The 25666-nt window shown below is 49.3% G+C and overlaps 1 protein-coding gene across 2 annotated transcripts; it reads right to left on the reverse strand.

Moving 5' to 3' along the window:
• Positions 1-8797: 8797 nt before the first annotated feature.
• Zbp1 (Z-DNA binding protein 1) lies at positions 8798-18311 on the reverse strand. 2 transcript variants are annotated; one of them, XM_050152940.1, is made up of 8 exons: positions 18114-18311; positions 15903-16139; positions 14851-15039; positions 14069-14236; positions 13088-13306; positions 11937-12152; positions 11106-11282; positions 8798-10485 (listed from the first exon to the last, which is right to left on the reverse strand). In XM_050152940.1, the coding sequence occupies exons 1-7, from the start codon at positions 18145-18147 to the stop codon at positions 11107-11109; spliced, it is 1239 nt and encodes a 412-aa protein (XP_050008897.1). In that variant the 5' UTR covers positions 18148-18311; the 3' UTR covers positions 8798-10485; position 11106. The 2 variants fall into 2 exon arrangements, with proteins under 2 accessions (XP_050008897.1, XP_050008898.1); XM_050152941.1 differs by lacking the exon at positions 15903-16139.
• Between the last annotated feature and the right edge of the window lie 7355 nt (positions 18312-25666).

The raw sequence follows: 25666 nt of genomic DNA on the forward strand, positions 1-25666 counted from the left end.
CTTTACAGCAAGGCCACAGACATAATCACCTTAAATGGAGAGAAACCCAAAGCAACTCTACTAAAACCAGGGACCAGACAAGGTTGTCCACTCTCTTCATATCTATTTTATGTAGTACATGAAGTCTTAGATAGAGCAACAAGACAGCTGAAGGAGATCGATCAATGGGATACAAATTGGAAATGAAGAATTCAAAATCTGTTTATTTATAGATGATATGATAGTATATATAAGTATCCCTAAAAATTCCACCAGCGAACTCCTGCAATTGATAAACACTTTCAGCAAAGAGGCTGGATACAAAACTAACTTACAAAAATCAGTGGCCCTCCTACATACAAATGACAACTCAGGCTGTTGCCAAGACAATAGGTTGCTCTCCATAACCGATGTCAAGACCCCATTGCTGAAGACAACATCCATACAACTCACTGGACATGGAGAACTGGTGCTTACATAAAACCTCAGTCTCAAGTTTTAGTGTTTCTAGTGTGGGAAGGTACTCTGTAGAAAAGAGAGACATAAACACCAACCTAGGCACAAAACCTTTGATCTACAATCTGATCTACCTACTAGATCAGATTATACTAGGGCAATGGTGGCACAGAGGTTGTGAGAGTAACCAACCAATGTCTGATTTGACTTAAGGCTCACTCTACAAGATGGGACCCATACCTGACACTCCTTGGATGACTACGAATCAGTGACCAGATATCCCAGAAACCTAGGTAAAACCAGATACTACTAGTCTAAAAGAAAATAACAATAAAATGACTCTTAGTGACATTCTGCTATACTCACAGATCAGAGCCTTGCTCACCCATCATCAGAGAAGCTTCCTTCTGCAGTAGATGGAAACAAATTCAGAGACCCAGAGCGAGACATTATGCAGAGAGAGAGAGAGACATAGAGAGAGACAGAGACAGAGAGACAGAGAAAGAGACTGACAGACCTTGAAACACACAACTCTAAATGAGGGGTATTCATCAAATCCCTCCCCTCAGAGCTCAGAGAACCTTTCAGAAGAAGAGGTGGAAAGAGTGTAAGAGCCAGAGGGGAGAGCAAGGGTCTCTGAATCAACTGAGCAAAGCTCACATGAGCTCACAGGGACTGAAGCAGCAAGCATGGGGATGACAGGGGTCTGTGCCAAGTCCTTTGCATTGTGAGGACCCACAGTTGTGAGCCTGTTCCACCTTAACTCGAGGTCAGAGAGGCTGAGCTTACTTTTGCTCTCTCAAAGTTGTTAACAACAGGTGTGGCTACCAATGGGAGATTCTGACTTAGAGGGTGGTTAATTAGTATTTGGGGTGTAGAGGTGGATCCGCTCCACCTGGACCAAAGGTTGGAGAATTCAAGTCTACTCTTTATCGTGTTAATGAAGACTGTTACCTCCCCCCTCCCCTTTAGGAGTGAAATACATATATAAGCGTGTGGAAAATAAGAGAGGTGGACTCAGTATTCACTGAATGTCCCTCCTGATGCTTTTGTGTTTCTATGTCTTATTTCTTTTACATCTTCGTTTCTTTTGCTTAATAATTCTAATCCTCACCCTCCTACCCTGGAATGTACGAGTTTTGTCAAAGCTGGCTTTCAACACTCCATGTATACTATGGCTTTCAGATTAGTATTTTTATGGGACTCTTTGGTGTGTGAATGAGTGGATTCTGGTTCTTGTGCTTCCCTTGGGGCTCCTTTCCTTCTGTTGGTTTTCCTTGTCCAACTTTACTGTGATGTTTTTTTGTTTTATCTTATTATATTTTACTTTGTTAAAAAATAAAGACAGATTCAGAAACAAAAATATTTAATTCTTGGTTTTCTTCATTTCCATTTTCCTACTACAAAAATGGAGAAATCTTCAGCCTTAGTTTGCTTTCTGTTGCTGTGATGAAGCCCATGAGATAAAACAATCTAAGGAGGAAACTGTCATCTCAGTTCACTGGTAACGGTCCATCGTCTGGGGAAGTCGGGGCAGGAACTGAAGGCAGGAACGTGGAGGCAGGTGCTGAAGCAAAGGCCATGGAGGCTTGCTGGCTTGTTCCCCATGGCTTGCTCGGCCTGCTTGTGTGTACACCACAGGCCCACCTGCCTGGGCTGGATCCTCCCATGTCAGTCACCAATCAAGAGAATGCCGCACAGGCTGTCCTCCAGGACAGTCTGGTGGAGGCGACTCCTCAGATGAGGGTCCCTCTTCCCAGGTGACTCTCCTCTATGTCAAGTTGACAAAGGACGACCAGCACGCCTTCCGTTACACATTCACCACGTCACTGTTCCAACTGCTTTTCTGTCTTCCCACACGGCCGGCACCTTCCTTCTGTTCCAGGCTCTTCCAGGGACAGGAGCACAGAAGGACAGTCCTCAGAAAGCAGCCGGTCCACTTCCATCCCGGTCTGCAGGGCTCTGCAGGGAGACAGAGCAGGAAAGGGTGTGACTCCATGGTCTGTGGAGCCATCCTGTACTGTCTGGATTCCAGAACACTCCTGTGCATGACCAGTTTTGCTTCTCTAACGTCTTGTTTTTAAATGATGACTTACTCTTTTATATGTATGAGTGTTTTGTCTGCATGTGTGTCTGGGTATTGTGTGGGTGCCCGCTGCCTGCAGAGATGGAGAGCAGTCACAGAACCCCCGGAAGTGGTGTCATGAATGGTTCTTAGACCCCATGTGGGAACTGGTCACTAGACCTAGGATCTCTACAAAAGCACCAGTACGTTTAACCACCAAACCATCTCTCCAGACCCTGACTCTTCCTTTTCTCAACTAGTGGTCATCGGTTCAAGAGCGGAGAGACTTTTCTAAGTGGAACACTGTTGGAAAAATGTTCCACCGAGGATTCTGATTGGTCAAGTATGGGTCACATGCTGATCTTTGAATCAATCTGAAGGTAGAGTTTTTCCCTTTAGAAATTAATAGGTTCTCATTTGGAGAAATAAAACAACTCTTAATTCATAGCTCCCACCTTTCCACACTTTGTACTTGAGCCCCTAGAAACTTTACACACACACACACACACACACACACACACACACACACACACACTGGTTCCCACCCTCATCCCTTGTTATCCACCTTATAAGTAAAGCTTTACCCAGAAGGCCTAGTTTCATTTCTGTTACCGTGAGAAAATATCCTGAAAGCAATTCAGTAGGAAAAGGGATTTATCCAGTTTTTAATTCCAGATTTCAGTCCATCATTGTGGGGAAGTCAAGGCAGGAGCTGGAAGCAGTTAGAGACACCACGTCCACAGTCAAGGGCAGAGAGAAATGAATGCATACATGTTTGCTGGGCTGATTGTGCTTCTGGTTTGCTCCGCTCTTAAACAGTTAACATACCCTGCTTAGGGAATGGTGCTGCCCACAGTGGGCTGGGCTTTCTCTTGTCTCTGAAGACAATCCCCTACAGACGTGCTCCCAAGCCAATCTGACCTGGATAATTTCTCATCGAGACAAACTTTTTGTAAACCATCTCTTCCAGTCCTTATGTCACACAGAAAATGTTTCCTCCTCTGCACTGTGATACACCGGCTCCCATCCTTGTCCCCTAAGCATCCTGGGCCAGGCTGACTGCCCGTTTCAAGGCGGCACCCTCCCCCAAGAGTACTGATAACTGATACAAAGCTCAGAAGTCCCTCTGTCTACTGTGCTCCCTCTCTGGTTATTCCTCTTTCTAAGGTCTCGCCTTTGCTTCTGACCTTCATAATTTGAGTTTCTCTGAAAACGGCTCTTTAAAGTGGAGTAGAGTTTCCTGCAGTATTCGGGTCATGTGCCGCGAGCTCTCCACTGTGTACCTGGTCCAATGTGAACCTGCCGTCGAGTGCCAGAATACACGCCTAGCACGCACAAGCGCCGGTGTGGAAAGTAAACCCTCCTGCAAATGCCAGGCCGGTCATCACAACCTCCCAGAGTTCTACAGAGGACACAGAGGAGGACGTTCTGACGAGGGAAGCTGTTCTCTGAGTTACTCCGTCTCCTGCACCTGTTGTCTCTGCACAGCCAGCCTGCAGCCCTGGACCCACGGGGAGGCCTTGGTCGAGCCTGAATCTTTGCCACCCCTTACAGTGTCTCCACTTCCCCACTGCTTTCAAATGAAGATTCCCGACCCCCTTCCCTTTAAGAAGGTCTTGTCTTCTGAGGGTTTCTAGAAGCATCCACAGCTGTGGCTGGAATGGGCTCTGGTTTCTTCCAGTCTACAGTGGCTTCCCTCTTACCCCGGGACGCCCTTTGCAAGGAAACTTCACCTCACACACCCAGTGAGTGATTTTGGCTCCACCGTAACCTTTCATTGTTCTGAACTCTAATTGGGTCAAGGATAAGCATGTGACCTGTTGCCAACCAATCAGAATCCTCGGTGGGACACTTTCCTGGTATTTTCCTACTTGAGTCTCTGGTAACTGGTGGGACTTTGCTGCAGGCTGTCGATGTAGAGGACAAAGGCTGAACTCGTAGCTTGAGTTCCTGGACAGCCATTCCTAAAGTGCCATCCTATGATCTCTGGAGTGCTCGGGTGCATCCATTCCACTTTTTGTTGACACCTGAGCAAGCGAAGCTTCTATCACACAAAGCCAGCGTGGTCCTGCTCCCCTTTCCTAGTCTCAGCTGCCGCCCTGCTGAAGCATGGGTGAAGGGCCCCTTGAGCAACTGGAATGTGAAGCGATTTCAGGGGGAATGGATCAACCGGCTTCCAATCTCTATCCAAAGGCCAAGTTCACTCCTCACCCTGAAGGGGAGGGGGCCGGGGAAGGAAGCAGATGGGCCGGAGAACTGAGGGCAGTGGACGGGCTGACTCAATCACTTCTTGCTTTTAATGGAGCCTCGTTAATTTCCTCCCCTGAGAGATGGCTTCGGCCTTCACCTCCAGCTTCCATTAGCCGCGCAGCGCTTTGTCAGCGCATTTATGACAAATTAATCGCAGAGGGGGAAACCGCGCCGGGCAGCAAGGACTCTGCTTAGACAGGCTCACGGTCCGCAGTTTCTTCCCCACCGACACCGGGCCTGTTTAACCATGGACCTCAGGACGGCTCTGAGATCGGCCTCTGGCTTTCAGAGTGCTGCCGAGAAAGAGGCCTGGGAGAGCCAGCAGGTTGCTCGTGGGTTGCATTGACAATGGGATGTCCCAGGGCAACATGCTCTGGGGACTGCAGCACAGCACTGTGACCAAGAAGGCTGGGTCGTGTCACAGGGTCCCAGGTGACATGAGCAGCCCCACTGCCCAGCTGCCAGGCAACACATTTGCCCCTCAGCTAAGACTTGTGCAAACGACCTGACTCCTTCCCGCGCCAGTTTTCCAGCTTCGTTTCCTGTGCGTTGGGCTTCCTTTCATCCCAAAGTGCGGCCCCCATCTCTGCTGCCTTCTGCTGAGCTTGATGCACAACGGCGTAGTTAAGTTCTCATCCCAGACTTCCTCCCTCACCTGGCCTCAGAGACCAGAATCTAGAGTCTTCAGCTGCCCAGGATAGTGGTGTATTATTCGTGTTTTAATAAGTAAAACTTGCTTGGAGATCAGAGGGCAAAGCAGCCACGCTAGTCAGCCGTACAGACCAGGGAGTGGTGGCGCACACCTTTAATCCAAGGACTCTGGAAACAGAGGCAGACGGATCTCTGTGAGTTCGAGTCAGTGGAGTGTGGAGTCTGAGGGTTCGTGGAGACAGAATCTCCTCTTTTGGTCTGAAGATTTGGTAGAGGTTAAAGGTCTTCTAGTAGTTGACTGTTTTGCTTTTCTGATCTTCAGCTTGAACCCCAATATCTGTCTCTGGGTTTTTATTATTCATGCTGCAGCCCAGCATGGCTCTGGGGCCCAGGCACTGTCACCCTGGGTTTCACACTCCCATGATCCATTGCAACCATGTGAAGCATGAAGAATAACGACTCAGAGAGAGAAACTGGGTTCAACCTGAAGATCCAAAAAGCAAAGCAGCCAGCCACTGACTCTGATCTTGACCTCAGTCTGAAATGACGATCCTGCCTTCAGGAATCTCAGAATGAGACTGCGTCTGTGAGCTGGCTCCTCTCATTTTATAATCCTCTCTAGGGCTGGGATTACAGGCGTGCACCACTGGCATTAAGGCATGCACCGCCAGTTTCTATGGCAGCTACTGTGGCTACAGGGATTAAAGATGTGTTACTACTGCTTGGTCTATAAGGCTGACCAGTGGGGCTGTTTTACTTTTCTGATCCTCAGGCAAGTTTTATTTATTAAAATACAAGTGAAATACCACTACATTTCCCCTTTCTGTCTAAAATAAAAAAGAAGGCCATAACTAATATAAGAAAAGCTATATACAATAAGTATATACAATATGTAAGGCAATAAATACATCAACAATAACTAGTCCATTTGTATTTGACAAATCCAGAGAAAATACTCCATATCTATCCTATTTTGGTGAGTTCAAAGTCTTTTACTTAATTTACTTTCTATCATAACCTGATTTCTGTGTTAGGCAAACAAGGAAAACAATAGCTATAACTATGTATCTAGTCTTTAACTCCCTGAGAGACCCAAGAAGGAAATAATATTAACTGAGTAAGCAGGAAGTGCAAGCAGGTGACTTCCAAATAATGTGAGTAATGAGAGAAACATCTGGCTGCCTGGACAGTCACCCCAAGTTCCTCTGCAATGTTGGGGCATCCGTCTTTGGCCTATGGGCCTAGTCTATCCAACAGACTTCTGTGAAGCAGGACATTTTGTGTCCTGCTTGTCTAATTAGGACAGTCGAGGCAGGGGCATTTTCTTGCCCAGTGGCTTACTTTTGCCACTGTTAGGGTCTGAGAAAAGCCCCCAAAGAAGACCAACAACCACTTATACAATAGCAAGAGCATTTTATTGATTCCAACATTGGGGTGTCAAAAGAGTCACCCCCAAAGTAGCCTAGAAGTTCCTTTTCAGCAGAGTTAGGGGAATTTTGAAGAGGAGGGATTAATCTGGGGTTGATTCGTGAAGGAAAGATTAGTATGGAGGCTGATTGGTGGGAGGTCCTAGTGGTTAGGGAACTTCCAGCAGCAGGGTAGGGAAAGCTGTCTTTAGCCTGTAGAAGTTTCTGGGGACATCTGCTGAGCCAGCAGAAGGGCTTTGGGGGCGCTTGCTGATGGTCACCCATAAGTTGTGGTTTTCATGAGACCTGCTTGCTCAGCTCTGTCCCAGCCTAGTGAAGTGAAACTAAGGTGTGGTCTCTGTCAGGGCTATGATCTGCTGCTCCTCTTCCAGCCTTGTTAGCCACAAAGAAACCAAACCTCATGTGGAGTTTCTTTGATACCCATTATCTTCTCTGAAGTAGATTGGTGCTTCCAGGAGCAGGCCTGTCTCATTGTCATGAAAAAGAAGAACCTAGGTTATTAAAACATCTTAAATGTTACATTCTGTAGATCTCTGAAGTGTCTGAAGATGACCTGTCTATCTAAATTATATCTGACCATGAAAACATATCTAATGTGACTACAAGTTCGATTATACTGGGTGACTAACTATTAACCTATGTTTTCTTATTATCGTAAACAGTTGGTAATAATTTTCAAGGACTAGAAATTTGCATTACATTGTTAAATGAGTTGTACAGGTACAATAACTTGAACAAGATTAGAAATGTATGTACAGTATGTTTTAACAAAAATAACCTCAAATTTGTATTAATATACAAAATTTGTATACAATATACAAAATCTAATCCAATGTAAAACATTTAAAACTAGTAGTTGCTTTTTAAAAGTAGATTCAATAATCTACCTTTTTATCTTATATCTATATCCTCCCTTATTCTTTTCAGAGTAAATTTAATAATCTACCCTTCTATCCTATCATATCTATATTCCCTCCCTGGAACTCGCTCTATAGACCAGGCTGACCTGGAGCTCACAGAGATACACTTGCCTCTGCCTCCCTAATACTGGGATTAAAGTTGTGTGCCACTACCAGCTGGCCTTTTTTTTTCTTTTTAAAACAAGATCATATCTATATCCTCCCGATTTTCTTTTCAGAGTAGATTCTATAATCTACCCTTTTATCTTATCATATATATCCCCCCCTTTTTTTTTCAAAACAAGAACCTTGAATCTAATCTCCTTTGTTAGCTTTTTTCCTGACCATTATCCATAATTGCTTGTAGCCAACACACTAAAAAAAGACAAACATTAGTAATCCATTCTTCGGGAATGTGGGTATGGTTTTCTAGGCTACTTCCTACTGATTGGGAGCACTGATAATCTTATGGGAAGCCAAAGAAAATTTAGGATTATGGTCAAGTCCTGACTGGAATATTCTGTGAGGCTGAATCATCTCAGCCCATTTCTGGAGTAGAACTGGAACTGGAGTCACGAGCCATTGTGAGTCACCTGTTGTGTGTACTAGGAACCAAACTCAGGTTGTCTACAAGAGCAGCAAGGGCTCTTAACCACTGAGCCATCTCTCCGAATTTAAAAAGGAGTTTTACATTTTTATTTACTTTTGCTGGTAGGGGGTTGTGGGGCACTGTGCCCCAGGCACACCTCTGGAGGTCAGAGGACAGTTTGAACAACCATGTTTTCTCCTTTTACCATGTGGTTCTTGGAATTCCAACCTGGGCCTTGAGACTTGGATGCGAGCCTCTTGCGCTAAGCCATCTCACCTGCCCCGGGCTTAGGTCTTTAACTCAGTTTTCTGAGTGACTTAGATGCTCTTTAGTCAGGTAAAACACTGGCTGTAGGATGTGCTGATTTTACATTTTCTTTTTTTTTAAATTTTATTTATTTATTAAAGATTTCTGATTCTTCCCCGCCACTGCCTCCCATTTCCCTCCCCCTCCTCCAATGAAGTCCCCCTCCCTCATTAGCCCAAAGAACAATCAGGGTTCCCTGCCCTGTGGGAAGTCCAAGGACCACCCACCTCCATCCAGGTCTAGTAAGGTGAGCATCCAAACTGCCTAGGCTCCCACAAAGCCAGTTCGTGCAGTAGGATCAAAAACCCATTGCCATTATTCTTGAGTTCTCAGTAGTCCTCATTGTCCACTATGTTCAGCGAGTCCAGTTTTATCCCAGGCTTTTTCAGATCCAGGCCAGCTGGCCTTGGTGAGTTCCCGATAGAACATCCCCATTGTCTCAGTGTGTGGGTGCACCCCTCGCGGTCCTGAGTTCCTTGCTCGTGCTCTCTCTCCTTCTGATTGGAGCTTGAGATTTCAGTCCGGTGCTACAATGTGGGTCTCTGTCTCTGTCTCCTTTCATCGCCTGATGAAGGTTAATATTCCAGAGGATGCCTATATGTTTTTCTTTGGGTTCTCCTTATTTAGCTTCTCTAGTATTACTAATTGTAGGCTCAATGTCCTTTGTTTATGGCTAGAAACCAAATATGAGTGAGTACATCCCATGTTCCTCTTTTTGGGTCTGGCTTACCTCACTCAGTATAGTGTTTTCTATTTCCATCCATTTGTATGCAAAATTCAAGAAGTCCTTGTTTTTTACTGCTGAGTAGTACTCTAATATGTATATATTCCATAGATGCCCTTCAATGGAAGAATGGATGAAGAAAGTATGGAATATATACATATTAGAGTCATATTAGAGTTTACATTTTCTTTTTATCTGGGGCATTTATGCACTGTGCATGGTTCTGGGTTTCAGAGGTACACTTTTGTGCACACATACTGTCCTCCCCCACCCCCTGTTTCTGCTGTCCTCTTCTGTGTCCCTTTCATCTCCTGGCTGCCTTTACCTTTACTTTGATGTCATATCCACCTGTGTGGTTCTACAAATCTATGTAAAATCTAGGAGACAGAAATGAGAGAAACATGATATTTTTCCCCCTGAGATTGCTGTGGGAAAATCCTCTTGTACAGTTTAAAGATTTGACACTCAAATAGGTTTAGTAAAACACTGATTGTTCAGTAGCCAGTCAGGAAGTATAGGCTGGGTGACCAAACTAAGGATGCTAGGAAGAAGGGAGCCGCCAGTCAGATGCAGAGGGAGCAGGAGGTGAATGTGCCATGCTAATAAAAGTACTGCCATGTGCAGAGCATAAATAGAAATATGGGTTAGCTTAAAATGTAAGAGCTAGTTAGTAATAAGCCCAAGCGATTGGCTTTATGTTTATTTATAATTGATATAATTTATATTTTATTTATAATTAATATAAACCTCTGAGTGTTTATTCGAGAGTGGCTGTGGGACACACAGACTTCCGATTACATGAAATGGCTTCACTCACTTAGCATGGTGGTCTCTGGTTGTATCCACTTTCCAGCATTTGAAACAACCTCATTATTTTATGTGGCTGTATGCATACTCCGAATTTCCTTAATTCACTCTTTATTGATGACAGCAAGGTTGGTTCCATTTCTCAGCTGCTGCAGACAGTGCACAGTCAACAGGGATGTGCAGCTATCTGTGTGCTGTGTTGGCTTGTCTCTTCTGTTGAACACCCAGGACTGGTAGAGCTGGCTCATGATTGATCTTGAGGCAGGAAAGGCTGGTTTGGCTCATAGTGGCAGAGGTGTCAGCAGGGTCCCATGGCTCCATTGCTTTCTGGCCTGTGGAAAGGGAGAAGGCATGGCAGAGGAGGGGTGCTCACCTCAGGACAGGCAGGGAGAAGAGAGAGATACAGAGACTAGAGGGGGCATGGCCCAGGCTGTGGCTGTGGCTGCACTGGTGAACACTTGTGTAGCGTGACCGAAATTCTGTCCTTAGCATCCCATGAACTGGATGTGGTGGTACCCACCCACTCTCGGGAAGTGGAGGTCAGAAGATCAGAAGTTCAGCGTCATCCTTGGCTACATAGTGACTCAAAGCCAGTCTGGACTACATGAGACCCTGATGTCTTCACTGTCTCCTTTCCTTCATTCTCCCAAAGTCTCTACTCCGTCCCAGTGATGTCATCAGACAATAAATCCTTCTGGAGACTAGTGTGTGGATGATCTCAGGGCCCCCAGAATCCTGCCACTTCATAGTGATCAGTCCCAGCCCTGGACCAAGCTATCAATACCTGGGTCTTTTTCAGGGAAGGTATCCCATCCAAATCACACACACACACACACACACACACACACACACACACACACACACACACACAGTCTAGTCTGAGCCCTGTGTGCAGCCACAAGAAGCCCACAAAGGTTGCTTTCCTGCACCTTCTCCATTCCTCTGCTCTCACCTCATTCCTGAGTCCGACAGCCCCCTGTATCGGAGGCTCCGTCCTCCCTAAGCACAGGTTCTCTAGGCTGGGGACTGCTGTCTCCCAGAGTCATGGTCCTCAGCTCAGGAACGAGCAGCGTGGAGCTGCTGGGGGTGTGGGAGCAGCTTCCACACGGTGAGGCTTTAGAACTTGAGTCTGCAGGGAGGGGAGAAACAGACAGTGGAGGAGCAAGTGAGGTCTCAGGGGTTGCAGGCATCCTGTGGGCTCCTCTGGAGAATATGCCCACAACCGCTGTGGTGGGTTTCTGCATTGCCCATGTGCTCCCTGGTTTTGTTCCCAAATGGTCCTCAGGGATGATTGGGAGTTCACTCTGTGTGCTGTGATTACCATTAATGAAACTGCCTTGGCTTATTGATAGGGCAGAACTTAGGTAGGCGAGGAGGACTGGACTGAATGCTGGGAGAAAGAAGGGTGGAGTCAAGGGGACGCTATGGATCTGCCGCTGAAGATTGATGTGCTGAAGCTTTGCTGGTAGGCCACGACCTCATGGTGATATACAGATTAATAGAGATGAGTTAAATCAAAATGTAAGAGTTAGCCAATAAGAAGTTAGAGCTAATGGGCCAAGCAGTGATTTAATTAATAGTTTCTATGCGATTATTTCAGGTCTGAATGGCCGGGACGAACAAGCGGATCCTTGTAACACAGGCTGAAGCCTGGAGCTGCATGCTGGCTTTTGGTCCACTCGCTGAGTCCCACTGTCTGCTCCAGGCCATTGCCTGATGGTTGATTGCGGGATGAGTGTGTGCAGCGGGCACTCATGCAGACACCTCCTGTGCCCAGGCTCACCTGTGTCTTCCTTTGGCTCCTTGCTGCTTCCAGACTCCCCAACTTCACCCTGTGAAGCAGTGCGGATGGTCATTTTGTTGCTGTTGCCGATGGTGGCATCCTCCAGCCAGGAGGATTTGATGTGGACTTTCTGGGCGGTGACCCCCTCGGGGTGAGGGCCTGGCTCGGGTGTTTGCATGTGGAAAGAAGTTCCTGCATCAGCAGAGGTAGCCGAGACTGCAAGCAAACCAAAGAGAGAAGGTGAAAGAAGGGAGACCTGCACAGGGACCTGGCCGTGACACCCAACCTGGCTGTCCCAGCCTCGGGGCTGCTCTCACCAGTGACCTTGCCGATCTGGTTCATAACCTTTGCCTAGGCACCACCTCCATGTCCCGGCACATGTCCTCAGTGGCCCGCAACTGCCCCCCGCCCCTGCCTCACCCCTGAGCTCAGCAAAACCACTCTGGCCTCGGCATCTTCTAGGCCTCCAGAGCCCCTCCTCTTGCCTGCGGCCAGTTCCCAGGTGGCCATCAAGGACATGCTGTCCCATTGTGGTTCATTTCTTTCCTCTCCCAGGCTCACCGCAGCATCTACTGGACCAGGATGTCTCCTCTTCACTTTTACACTCAAAAGTCAGGAAACGTCCATGCTTAGCTTCCCCATCCCCTGCTCGTAGGCTCCCTTCACTCCCAGAAACTGTCACCAAGGCCACGGCAGAGCTCTTTGCTGTCCCTGCTGCCACGCCCTGCCTCACGGACTAGTTCTCTATGGAGACACTCCTCTGTAGTTCTATTAGTCCCCCTGAGACCGCTGATCATCTAAGAATCTACAGTTCCCTGCAGGCCTCTGGCCAGGTCCTCTGGTCACTGTGCAATGGTACACTGATGGCCTCTCCGTCCCTTTCCTCGGGCCACCACGCAGGATTTAGCCGGTCCTGTCACCTTGCTCCCTCCCACTCAGCCTCCTCTCTGCAGTGATGACTGTGGTTTGCTGTTCACTGGTGCTGCTGGGAGACTGGAAACCGCTAGGGCCAGACCACAAAGTTGAACATGCTGTTCAGCGGTACCCCTCCCATGGGCCAGGGTGGAATGAATTTCCCATCATGCTTCTCTTCTCACAGAGACTGGCTTCAGTTCCTTTCTGGGTATGTGGGGTGGGGGAGGCCATGCTACCTGGGGGACTGCCAGTAAAGCTGCCAGCAGGGTGTTCCTCCGCAGGGTGCTGCCCTGGGTCCCTCGGAAGGCTCATCTCATTGCCGTGGCCCAGCTGCACACGGCGGAGCAAGGACTTCTCCATGTGGATGTGCTGAGCTCCCCAGGCACCAGGTGGGGTGTTCTGAGAAGAGGGGTTATCTGGAGCGGGTAGCAGGAGAGGATGGTGGGGTCTGGGACCTGGGAAGGGCAGAGCATTGAATTTGCTAGAGACGATTCCAGGTTGTTCTGTCCCGAGGCTGGGGAACCCGTGGTTGGCAGCTGGGCTCAAGGTACTGTTGGGGTACCTGCAGATCCAGGGAACACATGCCACCTGCCTCCTGGCTCTGCACAACCTTTGACCCCCATCAAAAGAAAGTCCCCTGCGTGGGAACGAGTCCTCCACGCCTCTTGACAAGACAGTTCGGGTCTTCACCCTCCCCCCCCCCTTTTTTTTTCCCCTGGTGCACAACTTCAGACTCATTGTTATGGTTTTCAAATTAAAGGAAGGCAAAAGCTTTTAAACACATTTGGGTCTGAAAAAAATGGCTAACTGCTTCCCATCATAAGTAAAATAGACAGGATGGCTGTCAGAACGAGGAGAGTCATGGCAGGGGAAACTGAGGCCTGGGGCAGAGCAGACTTCTCCCAAGGACTGGTGCATAGAGAGAGAATCTAGACTGGGAGCTGATGCTCTCATTCGTGGGCGACAGGACTAGAGTGTGAGGTGGCCCCACACCCTCTAAGACACAAAGCTTGCTGAGAGCAAGGGAGGAGGGAGCTGAATTGTTCTCTCTCTCATACACAGATTAGATCTCATTGAGCAGAAGGAAAACAAAGGGATTCCAGGTGAGGTATGCTCCAGGCTTCTGAGAAGAGCCAGGCCTGAGGCCTTGTACTCCTTCCTCACTTTCTCCCCCAACTTGGGCACAACAGCCGTCCCAGCCAGGCCCCTCCTCTTACCTCTCTGAGCACAGGCTATCTGCCTTAGCATGGTGTTCCCATGCCCGATCTGGATGGCTTCTGACTCAGAGATGGAGATATGGTTGCTGGCTCCTTGTTGGCAGATCATGTTGATGGGATTCTGCTGGTAAATGATGGCAGCGCACTCTTGGCTCGTTCCAGAGTGAGCTAGAGAATAATATCCCATTGAGTCCCCGTGCTTTAATCCAGGTGCCATCCCCACTGTCCCTCTTCCTCTAGCAGCCGGAAGCCCTATGGGCACCGGGAGCAAGGCAGGCAGGCGAGCCAAGGCCAATAGCTGGGTGGCCTTCCCTCCCTAAGCCTGCAACCATCTCTGCCTCCTGGAACCCCTCCCAAAAGAGTATCCATAAAACCTGACCCTAAGGGAGAGATGGCTAAGTGGTTAGAGCATTGGCTGCTCTGCCAGAGGGTGCATCACTCGGTACCCACATGGCAGCTCACAGCCATCTGTCACTCCAAATCCAGCCAGGAGATCCAATTTCCTCTTCTGGCCTCTGTAGGCACTGCATCCATGTGGTGCATTTACATACATGCAGGCAAACACTCATAACACGTAAAATAAAAGACGTAAATCTAAAAGCAAAACGAAACAATCTGACCCTAAACCATCTAATCCTTACCCTTGACATTTTCAACCTGACACCAGATGATCCGGTCTTGATCCTTAACCTTCCTGACCTGAACTTTGAACTCTCCAACCTGTCCCTAGACCATCCACCCCTGACCCCTGACCCCTCCAAACCAATTTTGACCTCTCATACCCAGCCCTTGACCTTTCCGACTTGAGTCATAGATCATCCACGCCTGCCCGTCATAGCTCAGAAGGTGATTGCTTCTCATCCTGTACAGGTCTGGGTTCACCTCTTTGGCCGTATTCATGCCCAGAGCCTTGGCGATATGCAGGGCCCTGCGAGGTCCGTTGGCCTCCAGGAATCTGAAAATTCTATCATCTGAAAAGTTAATAGGGCAGGCATTAGTAGGGCCCTGGGCTTGCAAGGGTCCACCACCCGCTGGCTGTAGCCTGGGACACGTATGAAGCCCAGGGGCTCTGTCCTGTTTTATCAGAGGCACATGGTGATACAGTGGTCATCTGGAGACCGGATACATGAATGAGGCTCTCACCCTAGTGGCTGGCTCAGGCGTATCAGCACCTGGAGGAGAAACCACTTCTTGGCCATTTAGAGCCTTTGGCTTCTAACAGTGAGTCTGGCCTCTGAGATGCCGCCGTGGTGGATGTGATCCCAAATTCCCCTTGTGCCCCTTAGAATGGTTTGGGGGGGGGCTATGGTGTACACTGAGCTGAAGGCCAGGACTCTCTGGAGCTGTGCCTACATCTTGGGGCTGGACAATGAAAGATGTGTCCGTTGGAGACAGGAGACACTCTGCTCCACTGAGCCCCGGGAACACTTCCACTGGAGAACTAGGGAGAATTAGGGGTCCCAGGGTTGTCTGTCTGCTTGGGTCACAGCCGCTGGCTGCCGAAGGGTGCGGTCTTGAGACTGATTCCTTTTGTCTCCAGCTGTGGGAGTTACTGAAGGCATGGTGGCCTTGGGTATAACATCAGCATTTGAAACTGTGGGCCCTCTGCTCAATGGCTGTGACTTTTGCCTGGACTATGTCTTTGCTATTGCTGGTGTCTATTGTACCCCTACCATGTACAAGCCCTAGGCTCTACCTTAGCTCCACTGGCCAGAAGGAATCAAGGGACAGAGGAGGACAGAGCTCAGATTTGAAACCAAGCCTGAACCTCAACTTGCCCATTGCCAAGATGGCTCTTGAGGGGAGTCTACTCTGCCCCTAAATGACAAATTACCGAGACTTGGCTGAGTGGTGGTGTCCTCAGGGACTGCGGGAGCCTCGTCTACAGAAGCGCTCCTGCCTAAGCACCAGGTTGCAGGGGCTGGGGAGGATACTTTGCCCTCCTCCTTCAGGCGGTAAAGGGTTGAGTTGACTATTTTCTTGGGCGCTTGGCACTTCTTTACCAGCTGGCCAATCTTCACAGAGCCACCGACTTCACTCAGTGCCTCTAGGATCTTTTGCTCCAGATTGTCTCAGGAAGGAACAGAGAGAAGAGCTGAGTCAAGCCTGGTCCCCATGGGAGGCTAGCATCTAAGCTCCAGAGGCAAGGAATATCTGAGAGCCCAGAGCAGAGGAGGCACCCATGACCTGGGCCAAGCAGACAGCATCGAGGACATCACTCAGATGCAAGAGTGTCAGTCAGAGTGGGCCCTGGCCCCACAGCTGGATGGCCAGATAATCATAGGGCAGAGGAGTGTGCAGGTTGTCCTGTGTGCAGGTGTGGAACCCCAGAGGGAAGGAACCCTCAGCTCTCGGATGATGGAGCAAGAGGGAGCGGTACGGAGCCAAGCCTGGCCCAGAACTCCTCCATGGTGTCTAATGCCTGTCCCAGATTGCCCAGGGAGCCCCTTTCTCTCCAGTTTAGTACCCACATAGATGATAAGGGTATTCCCGGGCCAGGAGCCCAGTAGACATGAGAAACAGGGTCTCCCTTCCCATGCCTAGTGCATCAGAAACCCTGAAAATCAAAACCCAGCTCAGGTATCACCCACTTCCTTTTTCTCCCCCGACCCCAGCCTCAATGCCATCTTCCTGATGGCATTACTAATCTCCCAGGTGACCGTCAACTCCAGAAGGGTCCCCTCCAATACCCTCTACCGAGAGGTCAGATGTACCTCTGCTAGCCTCCTCCGTGTTAGCCCACCTCTGTGCCCCACCCCGAGAGCCACCCAAGTTCCTCATGTTCCTCTGGCCCCTTCTGTTTTCCTGCTTACCCATGTGCCTGCTTTTACTGTTCTTTTTCCCTCTTGAGACAAAGTCTCACCTAATATCTCAGGCTGGCCTGGAACTCACGGCAATCCTCCTGCCTCAGCTGCCTCCCCCTCCAACCCTGATGAGATTATTGGGCTGAGCTTCCACTCCTAGCTTGACTTTTCCTTGTCTTGCAAAACCTTTTCTCTGCTGGGGCCTGTGCCCTGCCATGGGCTCTCCTGCCTTCCTCGCCCCACTGGCCCCTAAGGGCATGCAGGCAGAGCTTTTTCTGAAGAGGGAATGGGAAGGGCTGGGTGGAGCTGATTGGCTGGCAAGGATAGTATTAGGAGTCACAGTCACCAGGTGAGGGTTAGTTCCTGGTCTTCTCTGCCTGGCCCTGATCCTGCCACACGGCCCAGCCTCTCCATAACAACTTTGAGCATAGTGTTAGGGATTGAAAGAGGTAATTTTGGGGGCTGGAGAGATGGCTCAGGGTTTAAGAGCACTGACTGCTCTTCCAGAGGTTCAATTTTCAGCAACCACATGGTGGCTCACAACCACCTAGATGAGATCTGGTGGTGTTCTCTTCTGGAATGCAGGCAGAACACTGTATATATAGTAAATAAATGAATTTTTTTTAAAAAAAAAAAGTTTAAAAACAATGAAGAAAAGTAGCAAAGTAAATCCTGTCCACAGTCTTACAGCCTTGCCTCGCACAGCCCTGCAACAATAGCCTGGTCTAGCACAGCCCCATAGCCTGGTCTAGCACAGCCCCATAGCCTGGTCTAGCTCAGCCCTATAGCCTGGTCTAGCTCAGCCCCATAGCCTGGTCTAGCTCAGCCCCATAGCCTCGCACAGCACCATAGCCTGGTCTAGCACAGCCCTGCACCCAGGAGAAGAGCAAGAACATAGAATCAGGGCCAAATCTTATCAAAACAAAGTCCCCTCTCACAGCTCAGAGCCCGAGGCCTGTCACAGGCCTTAGTGACCTCATCTATGAGGTGAGAGCTTCCACTTTTGCCTGAGGGACCAGGATGGCTGGATGTAAAGTGGATGTCAAGGGCCAAAGCATGAGATGAAGGATCTGGGACACAGGATCCCTGAAGCAAGCTGGCTTCCTGTAATGCCCCTCTTCCTGAGTTCTTATGTCCTCAGAGGACTGCTGCTGTCTGAGCCAAGGAAAGTACTAGAAGGCGTCATAGAAACCCCACCCAGGGCCACCGCTGCTGGGTGGGAAGAAAGAGGCCCGGCTTACCTCCTGTGCTCAGGTCAGCAGCAGCTTCTGCCATGGTCACAGCAACCTCAGGGCACTGTTAGGGCTGGGGTGACCGGCTCCCGTACTGTGGCCAGGTCTGTGACGGAGTCTACAGGAGAAGAATGGCTTCTCAGACCTGAGAGACACCATCTGTTTCCACCCCGGAAACAAGTACCCATCTGGCTCCATCCACCCAGCTTTCTGCAGAAAGAGAAAATGAAACTTTGGTGCGGTTCTCGAAAGTCATGTTGAAATCAGGGTGGACGAGCAATTTGGAGCTGAACTGTGTGACGTGGGAGAGAGGAGCCTTGGCCTCTGGGGTGGGGACTGCCCACCCAGGCTCCCGCCTGGAGGGCAAGACCTTGAGCAGAGCCCTATGGGAGCCCCAGAAGGATGAAGATGGTGACCTAGGAAAAGGAGCCTATTGTTAAGTCCCCTACTTGCTCACAGGGCAGGGCTAGTATTGCCTACAGCCACACCATCTAGAAAAAGAGCCCCTCACTTTTATAACTTCTCAGAGAGGTTAATGATCTTCCAACAGCTCAGACGTCACTGTTCCAATTACAGATGAAGAGATCAAACTCACAGAGATGGCCTCACACACACAACTCAACCTACAATATCCTGGCATCTGGGTCCCAGCTGCAGGTGGGGGCTGGGGTGCACAGGGCAGGACGAGAGCAATAAATGGAGACCAGAAGGAGGTACGGGTGTGCCTACAAAATGTTTGCAAAGCAAGCAGCAGGTGGTAAGCCTCCTCTTAAGGAGCCTGAAAGTCACCGGACAGGCCAGGACCAGGCCACTTCCACACAGCTGATTCCATGAGCCTACGCCTGGGGAAACTTTAAAATTTCCAAGTATTTTTATGACTTCCAGGGGAAAACCAGAGCCTGCAGAAGCAGCCAAGGAAAACAGCAAACTGTGCTGCCCGTTGCGGCCCAAAATAAATTGGTCACCATTTTAACCGCTGTCAGCTGAGCCCATTCAGGAACTTTTCTCAGGCTCCCTAGAGGGGCTATTCGGAGACCGGCCACCAGGTGGCGCCGACACATAAACTGGCTCTTCCCTGGGGGGTCTCGCTTGGTGCCTGGACAGTGGCGCTGGGCTTCAGGACTTGCCTGCCCTGCTGGCCTCTTTCGTCAGCATGCTTTATTTCCCTGCCCTCCTCTTCCTTATGTTAGCTGTCCTAAAAGGAGTCGGGGTCTAGTGGCTGTCAAGCTTCCTACGGCCGATACCCTTTAATACAGTTTCTCATGCTGTGGTGACCCCAACCATAGAATTATTTTCATTGTTACTTCATAACTGTAATTCTGCTACTGTTATGAATTGCAATATAAATATCTGTGTTTTCCACTGGTCTTAGGCAACCCTGTGAGAGGGTCAGTCTACCCCAAGGAGTCGTAACCCACATGTTGGGCAAGGCTGGCCTAGCTGGATTTTTGTGCAGCCCTAGGAGTCGGTTCCACACTGGGCCTCGTTCCCCGAGCTCTGTCCTTGCTTGGTGATGGCCTCTGTGTGCTGACACCCCCTCCATGCAGCAGGCCCGGCAGGGACTTAGGGTTACTTACCTGTTTCATCCAGGACTCATATATGCTGACAACGTGTGGATGGCCCCTTCCTGTCTCTGAGGTCCCCAGTATGAAGCCCCACCATGCCTCTTTTGGTTTCTCTGACATGTTCCTGGGGAACAGCAGCAGACTCCAGTGGGGTAGGGTGGGGAGCCCAGGAAGAGGATGGGCGAGGAGTGGGCTGGGCCTCCTTCCAAAGCTGGCTGGAGCGGGGACCTGTTCCTTTGTTGCTGTGAGAAGCTGAGCCTCAGTTTCCTTAACTAGAAAAACAGATAATGAGAAAGAAAAGGCATTCTAACCCACACCCTGCGTGTGCTCACGAAATTCGCACGGGCAGAGATTATATATGGTGGTTCTCCACAGCTGACTGCAGGCTTCAGACTAGGCAAACGCTCTCGCACCGGAAATAGGGGTAGTTGAAACTTAGGTTCTCAAGTACCCGGCCTTCCTGGCTTCCACCAAGTCAGAACCCCACCCGGGGGCTCTGCTGCGAACACCCAGCACTCGCTGCTCTTTTCTCTTTTTCATTTTTGAGACGGGGTCTCACTCTGTCATCAAGCCTGGCTTCTAATTCTTGATCTTCCTAGATCACCTCTTGGGTCTCAAGACTGAATCATAATGCCTCCTGGGAGTTCTTCTCCTTTCTCCTCCTCCTCCTTCTTTTGTTCCATCCATCTATCTATCTGTCTGTCTGTCTGTCTGTCTGTCTGTCTGTCTGTCTATCTACCTACCTATCTATCTATCTATCTATCTATCTATCTATCTATCTATCTATCTATTGAGAGAGGGTTTCTCTGTGCAGCTCTGGCTGTCCTGGACCAGGCTGGCCTTGAATTCAGAGATCCACCTGCCTCTGTCTCCCAAGAGCTGGGATTAAAGGTGTGTGCAGCCACTGCCTGGCCAGAATTCTTACTTCTAAATGTTTGGATTATCTTATATTCTTCGTCTTTGTTTAAGAAAACTTTCAAGCTAATTTTCGATACTGGAGTTACCCTAGCTTCCTCAGCAGTAGACTAGGCAGATGCACCTTTATTTCTCATGCATGGAGCAGGTGGCAGGAACCCCGGATTTGGTGCAACCACACAGCTTCTTTTCAAACTGTTGCTCCGCCATTTGTAGCCCGTGTGCCTGGGCTTGCCTTATGTTTCAGAAGGGTTGCTGGAGTTCCACCTATCACACGTGCATTCGCATTCCTTCTCACAGGAAGGAGTAAAGGACAGGTATCCTTGGCAGCTTAAGGGGTCAGCTGAATACAGAGCTATCTGAGGGAGCATCCGTAGGGAAATTGCCCAGATCTGATTCCTGATGATTGACATGCGAGGACCCAGACCACTGTGGGAGGCATCACTCCTAGGCTGCTTGTCCTGGGCTGTCTATGAGAAGCTGACTGAGCATGAACCAGGAAGCAGCACCCTCTCTGGTCTCTGCTCCAGGTTCTCACATGGTGTCTCTCTGGGATGGGCTGGGACATACACGCTGAAACAAACCTTTCCCTCTCCAGCTGTTTGTTTGTTAGCTTTTTTATAATGTCTATCACAGCAGCAGAACCAAACAAATGCAGTAGGTAGCCCCTTTTAGAGAACACATCTTGCAGGCTCCACATACTTTCCACTTACATCCTAACCGACAGGACTATGATCCTGACACACAAGGAATTCTGCGAAAGGTGGTCTGTATTCTGGACCACTGTGTGCCCAGATAAAATCAGGGTCACAGTACTCCAGATCACAACAATATCTATCACAATGGACATCGGCAGAGACCCAGGTGTCCTTGCCAATACAAGGCTCTTCCTCAAAGACAGAGCAAGGACACGCCCCTTTGTGTCTGCCCTGAGGTCATCCCCTGCCTCACCCAGCAGTGCCCAGCCTCTTTCTCTAGCAGATGCTAAGCTGAGTCCTAAGAAGCTGCCTTCTCAGCTCTGCACACTCAGAACCTCTGGTGGGGTTCAAGGCCAATGGGGAAGAAAGGAAGGGGCTTCCTCCTCCAGGCTAGGAAGGGCCCTGAGATACAAGATGACTGGCCAAGCTGGTCTCCTTTTTCTCCTGAAGAGCAAGAGCACACTCCTTCCAAATGCTCCTGTTTTTTCTAGAAACTATTAGAACTCTCCACCCAAAGCTGGGGATAATTACATGTTACTGATCCCAAGTCTTTAGGTTTTGTGATCTCTCTTTTAAAAGAGATATATTTTTACCACATACTGTGTTGGCGAAACCCATCTTCTTCCTCCCCATAACCAGACTCTGGGGAAGAAGGAAGGCCGCCAGCTAGGTTTGGTCAGAGATCAGACATGGAAGACGACAGGAAGTGGACTGCCAGGTGTCTCTGGGCCCTGTCTAGAGCAAAGAAAAAAGATCTTTTATGACATGTGGGATGACACCCTCTTGAAGTCCCTGGGGGTACAGCTCCTACAAGACAGAGCAATTCAGTATCCCCCTCTGTCCACTGGAGTTGGGCACACTTGGGCATCTCTACTTGTTAGCCCTGGGCCGTGAACAAGGCTCTGCTCTTTATGGGTCTCTGTTTCCCTTTGACAGTGGGATCACACAGTTCTTACCCTGGGACTGGTTGCACCAGGTCTCTTCGGGGAGCTAAGGACGTGGTATAGGTCGCTTGCCTTTCTATCACTGTCCCCAGCTGTCTCGCAGTGGAACAAAGCCCTATTTGTCTGGTCATGTACCAGGTTAGACCACAACTGGCTATCTGCCAGTTTAGACACCTGGTTTGTGTCAGCAGTGTGTGACACCTGGGGTTGGAAGGCCAGGCACCCATCCAGGCTCTCAGAGAAGCCATTTCCCAGGGAGTCATACAAGGCTAGAGAAGGCCTCTTCCTCGTGAGCTGGGAATCGGCAATAGGGATAGCCATCTGCAGGAAGTGGGCCAGAGGCCAGGGAAGGTGGCCACTGGTCAGCCCTCGTGTCTGAGGGAGGTTTTATCCCCTTCCTCACCGCTGATCAACGTGTTTCAGAATCTCTTTTCCATATTTCCCATACCCAGCAACTGGGTATACCTGACTCATACCTGACTCATACCTGACTTTGAACTTTATAGTTGCAACATCGTGTTTTACTTATTTTTTTTTTTGTGTGTTGTTTTGAGACAAGGTCTCTCTCTCTTCTGGCTTCAGATTTGCAGCAAATCTTCAGCCTCAGCTTCCAGAGCACAGGGATCACAGGGATACACATCTGGATTTCACTGAGTGCGTACGTGTGTGTGTGTGTGCACATGCATGGAGTATCAGGTGTCCTCTAGATCACTGTGTGTGTGTGCACACGAGTGTCAGGTGCCCTCCTTTAGATCACTGTGTGTGTGTGTGCACACGAGTGTCAGGTGTCCTCCTCTACATCACTGAGTGTGTGTGTGCGCACAAAGAATGTCAGGTGTCTTCTAGAATTCTCCACTTTATTTTTGAGACATGATCTGTCGCCCACCGCAAAGCCCACTGATTTGCCAGACTAGCTGGCTAGCAAGCTCTAGGATCTCCAGATTTTGCCAGTCCCAAATACTGGAGTGCTGGAGCTGCAGGTGTGAGTTGCCACATCAGCTTTTATGTGGGTTCTGGGGATTTGAACTCAGGTCTTTATGCTTGTATGGCAGGCACGTTACTACCGAGTCATCTCCAGCACTCCCCCCCCCCACCCATGGACTGTTAAAAAAACCCAACATTTTATCTTACAAATTATCTGCCCACTAGAAATTCACTTCGTCAAAGGTGGCCATAGTCTCCTCGCCAAATATCACTCTTGGGAATGCTTACTGGGTGAGAATATCCCACTATAAATTCTCTTCAACTATAGCTAAGTATCATGAAGTTTTCATGACAACTAATAGAACGGTTAATGAATTTGACATGATGCTCGGGTTTCTAGACGGTTAATTAAACATTTATTGTGGTATTTTTTTCTTCCTCTCCATAGTTTGAGGCCCAAACTCCTCCCTCTCTTTCTCTCTCACCTGTGGGTGCTATAGGATTGGGGGCACTCAATCCCAAGTTACTAACTTGGGCACCTAGGAGGCACACAGCCAGCACTGGCTGTCCTTAGCTGGGCTAGCTCCTGGCTCTGCCTTAGTGTTTGTGGCTCTGTGAGTGATCCAGAGGCTGAAGGGGCACCTGGTGACCATAAGGGTGGCTGACTTGGGGACACGTGGGGCGCCATGAGTAGTGGCGGACCAAGCTCTTTAGGCTCCTCCCAGATTCTCTATGAGGAAGCGTGCATTGAAGGTGGGCAGCCACGTGCCCTGGTCCAGCAGTTTTCAAAGAACTGAGACGTTCACACAAGCTTAGGTAGCCCTGGGCAGAGGCCAAACGGCAGTCACCCCTGGGACTTCCACCTCCGTATTGACTGAATACTGATGGTTTTAAAAACCCGGGGCCTTAAAGATGGTGCTACATAAACCATTTCTGTACTGGGTACTGTATGTGTTGGGGTGATAAAATCACCTTGCAGTTCTTTTTTTTTATGATTTTGAGTTTTAGTGACTAGTAAAATGGCTGTTCCAATTAAGTTATAAAAATGTTACATGGTGAAGTTAACAGTCCTGGCTTGAACATATTATTTAAGCTGTTAATTGACATTTACATGAGAAGTATTTAGGAAGCAGTTTGAAATATGGCTTTTTTTTTTTTTTTAAGAAATATCCAGGTATAATGGGAGATCTGCGCTTTTGGGTGGCCCCGAGGGGGAACTGGGAAGCAGAAACGCCACCCCCAAGAGGAAGAAAGGGAGACCATGTGTTCCTCTTTTGGGAGATCACTTAAGTACCCTGGGGAGTGGTCCTGACCCCATCCCCAGGGAGGGGTCAGAATTTGGCCTGCTGGGATTTGGAGTCCAGACCAGGCCTAGGGCTGGGATAGACCTTGCAGTTCTTATAGGGGTTCTATGTGCCCTGCCCCAGCATCCAAGAGCCTTGTGTTGAGCCTAGCACCCAGAGGTGGGGTACCCATGTGCTGCTAGGACTTTGGGGGCACTGAGGACCAGAAAGGCTTGGTGTCAAGCACTCCAGGGAGCGGCTTACCCTACAGGCCACACTGACATCAGCCTGAGGTTGGGCTTCACCCGCTAACAGCCTGCTCTTCCCCTCCACTGGCGTCAGGGGCAACACTAGACCTCTCGCACACAGCCTGTGTCTCAGACTTTGAGACCTTACCTGAGCCTTCCTCAGGTACTAAGTGATCGTTTCCCAGGACAGCAGAATGGTAATATTTAGACAACTCTTTAACCCCACCAGTCACCCCCCCCCTTTTACTGGAGCCACTTGTGGGAGCAAGGGTTTCTTCTCATACCGCCCCTCCCCCGCCCCGCAGCACCATCTGATCTGAAATAGAGAGGTTGAACAAACTGTTTAAGGGTCCCCAGCAGCTATTGTAGCCTGTCTTCACTCCACGCGCCCTGGGCTTTGCAGAGGATGGGAGTGGGCGGGCAGAGCTACACAGCTAAACCAAAAACAAATAAATTAAAAAAATAAAAAAGGGAGAAAATTTACTCTCCAAAGAATTGTAAAATTTATTTTGTATTGCGGCTTTTCAGAACGCCATCATTGGCACCAGAGATTATAGATACATAAAGAACAGCTTCTTCGGGCCTGGGTACAGTCTCCCGCAGTGGTGTGCTCCAGGCATGGAGAAATCCCAGGTGCTGACCAGGAACAGAAGGGGAGTGGGGTGGGGACAGCTGCATTCCAAAGCCAAACAGCAGTGCAGCAGGACGACGTGCTGGGGGAGGGCTGTGGGGGACACAGGTGGTGTGGCCCACCACTCTCTCATGCAGCGGCATTTCCAGCTCTGAAGTCCAGAGCACAGATCACTTTCTCTCACCGTTGCAATATTCTACGGTTCTGGAAACTGGGGCGCACATGGACGTCTGTCACGCAGGCCACAGCAAGGACCAACAGCGAAGGGGTCTGGTTTCTGCCCGGCCCTAATTCCGGCTGCATGTTGGGTATGAGGTCATATCTTAGCTTTTTGCTCAAACAACAGACTTCTGT

The sequence above is a fragment of the Alexandromys fortis genome, unplaced genomic scaffold (assembly GCF_014885135.2).
Source record: "Alexandromys fortis isolate MF-2015 unplaced genomic scaffold, M_Fortis_MF-2015_v1.1 scaffold_81, whole genome shotgun sequence".
In the NCBI taxonomy this organism is placed as follows: domain Eukaryota; kingdom Metazoa; phylum Chordata; class Mammalia; order Rodentia; family Cricetidae; genus Alexandromys; species Alexandromys fortis.

Excerpts from the sequence above, each read along its gene's own strand:
- Zbp1 (XM_050152940.1), bottom strand. The coding sequence starts at position 18,147 with ATGGCAGAAGCTGCTGCTGACCTGAGCACAGGAG. Across the intron at positions 14,237-14,850 it reads TCGGAAAGGTCAAGGGCTGG|CTCACTCTGGAACGAGCCAA; the intron begins GTATGAGAGGTC and ends ATTATTCTCTAG. Across the intron at positions 11,283-11,936 it reads GGAGCCAAAGGAAGACACAG|ACTCAAGTTCTAAAGCCTCA; the intron begins GTGAGCCTGGGC and ends CCCTCCCTGCAG.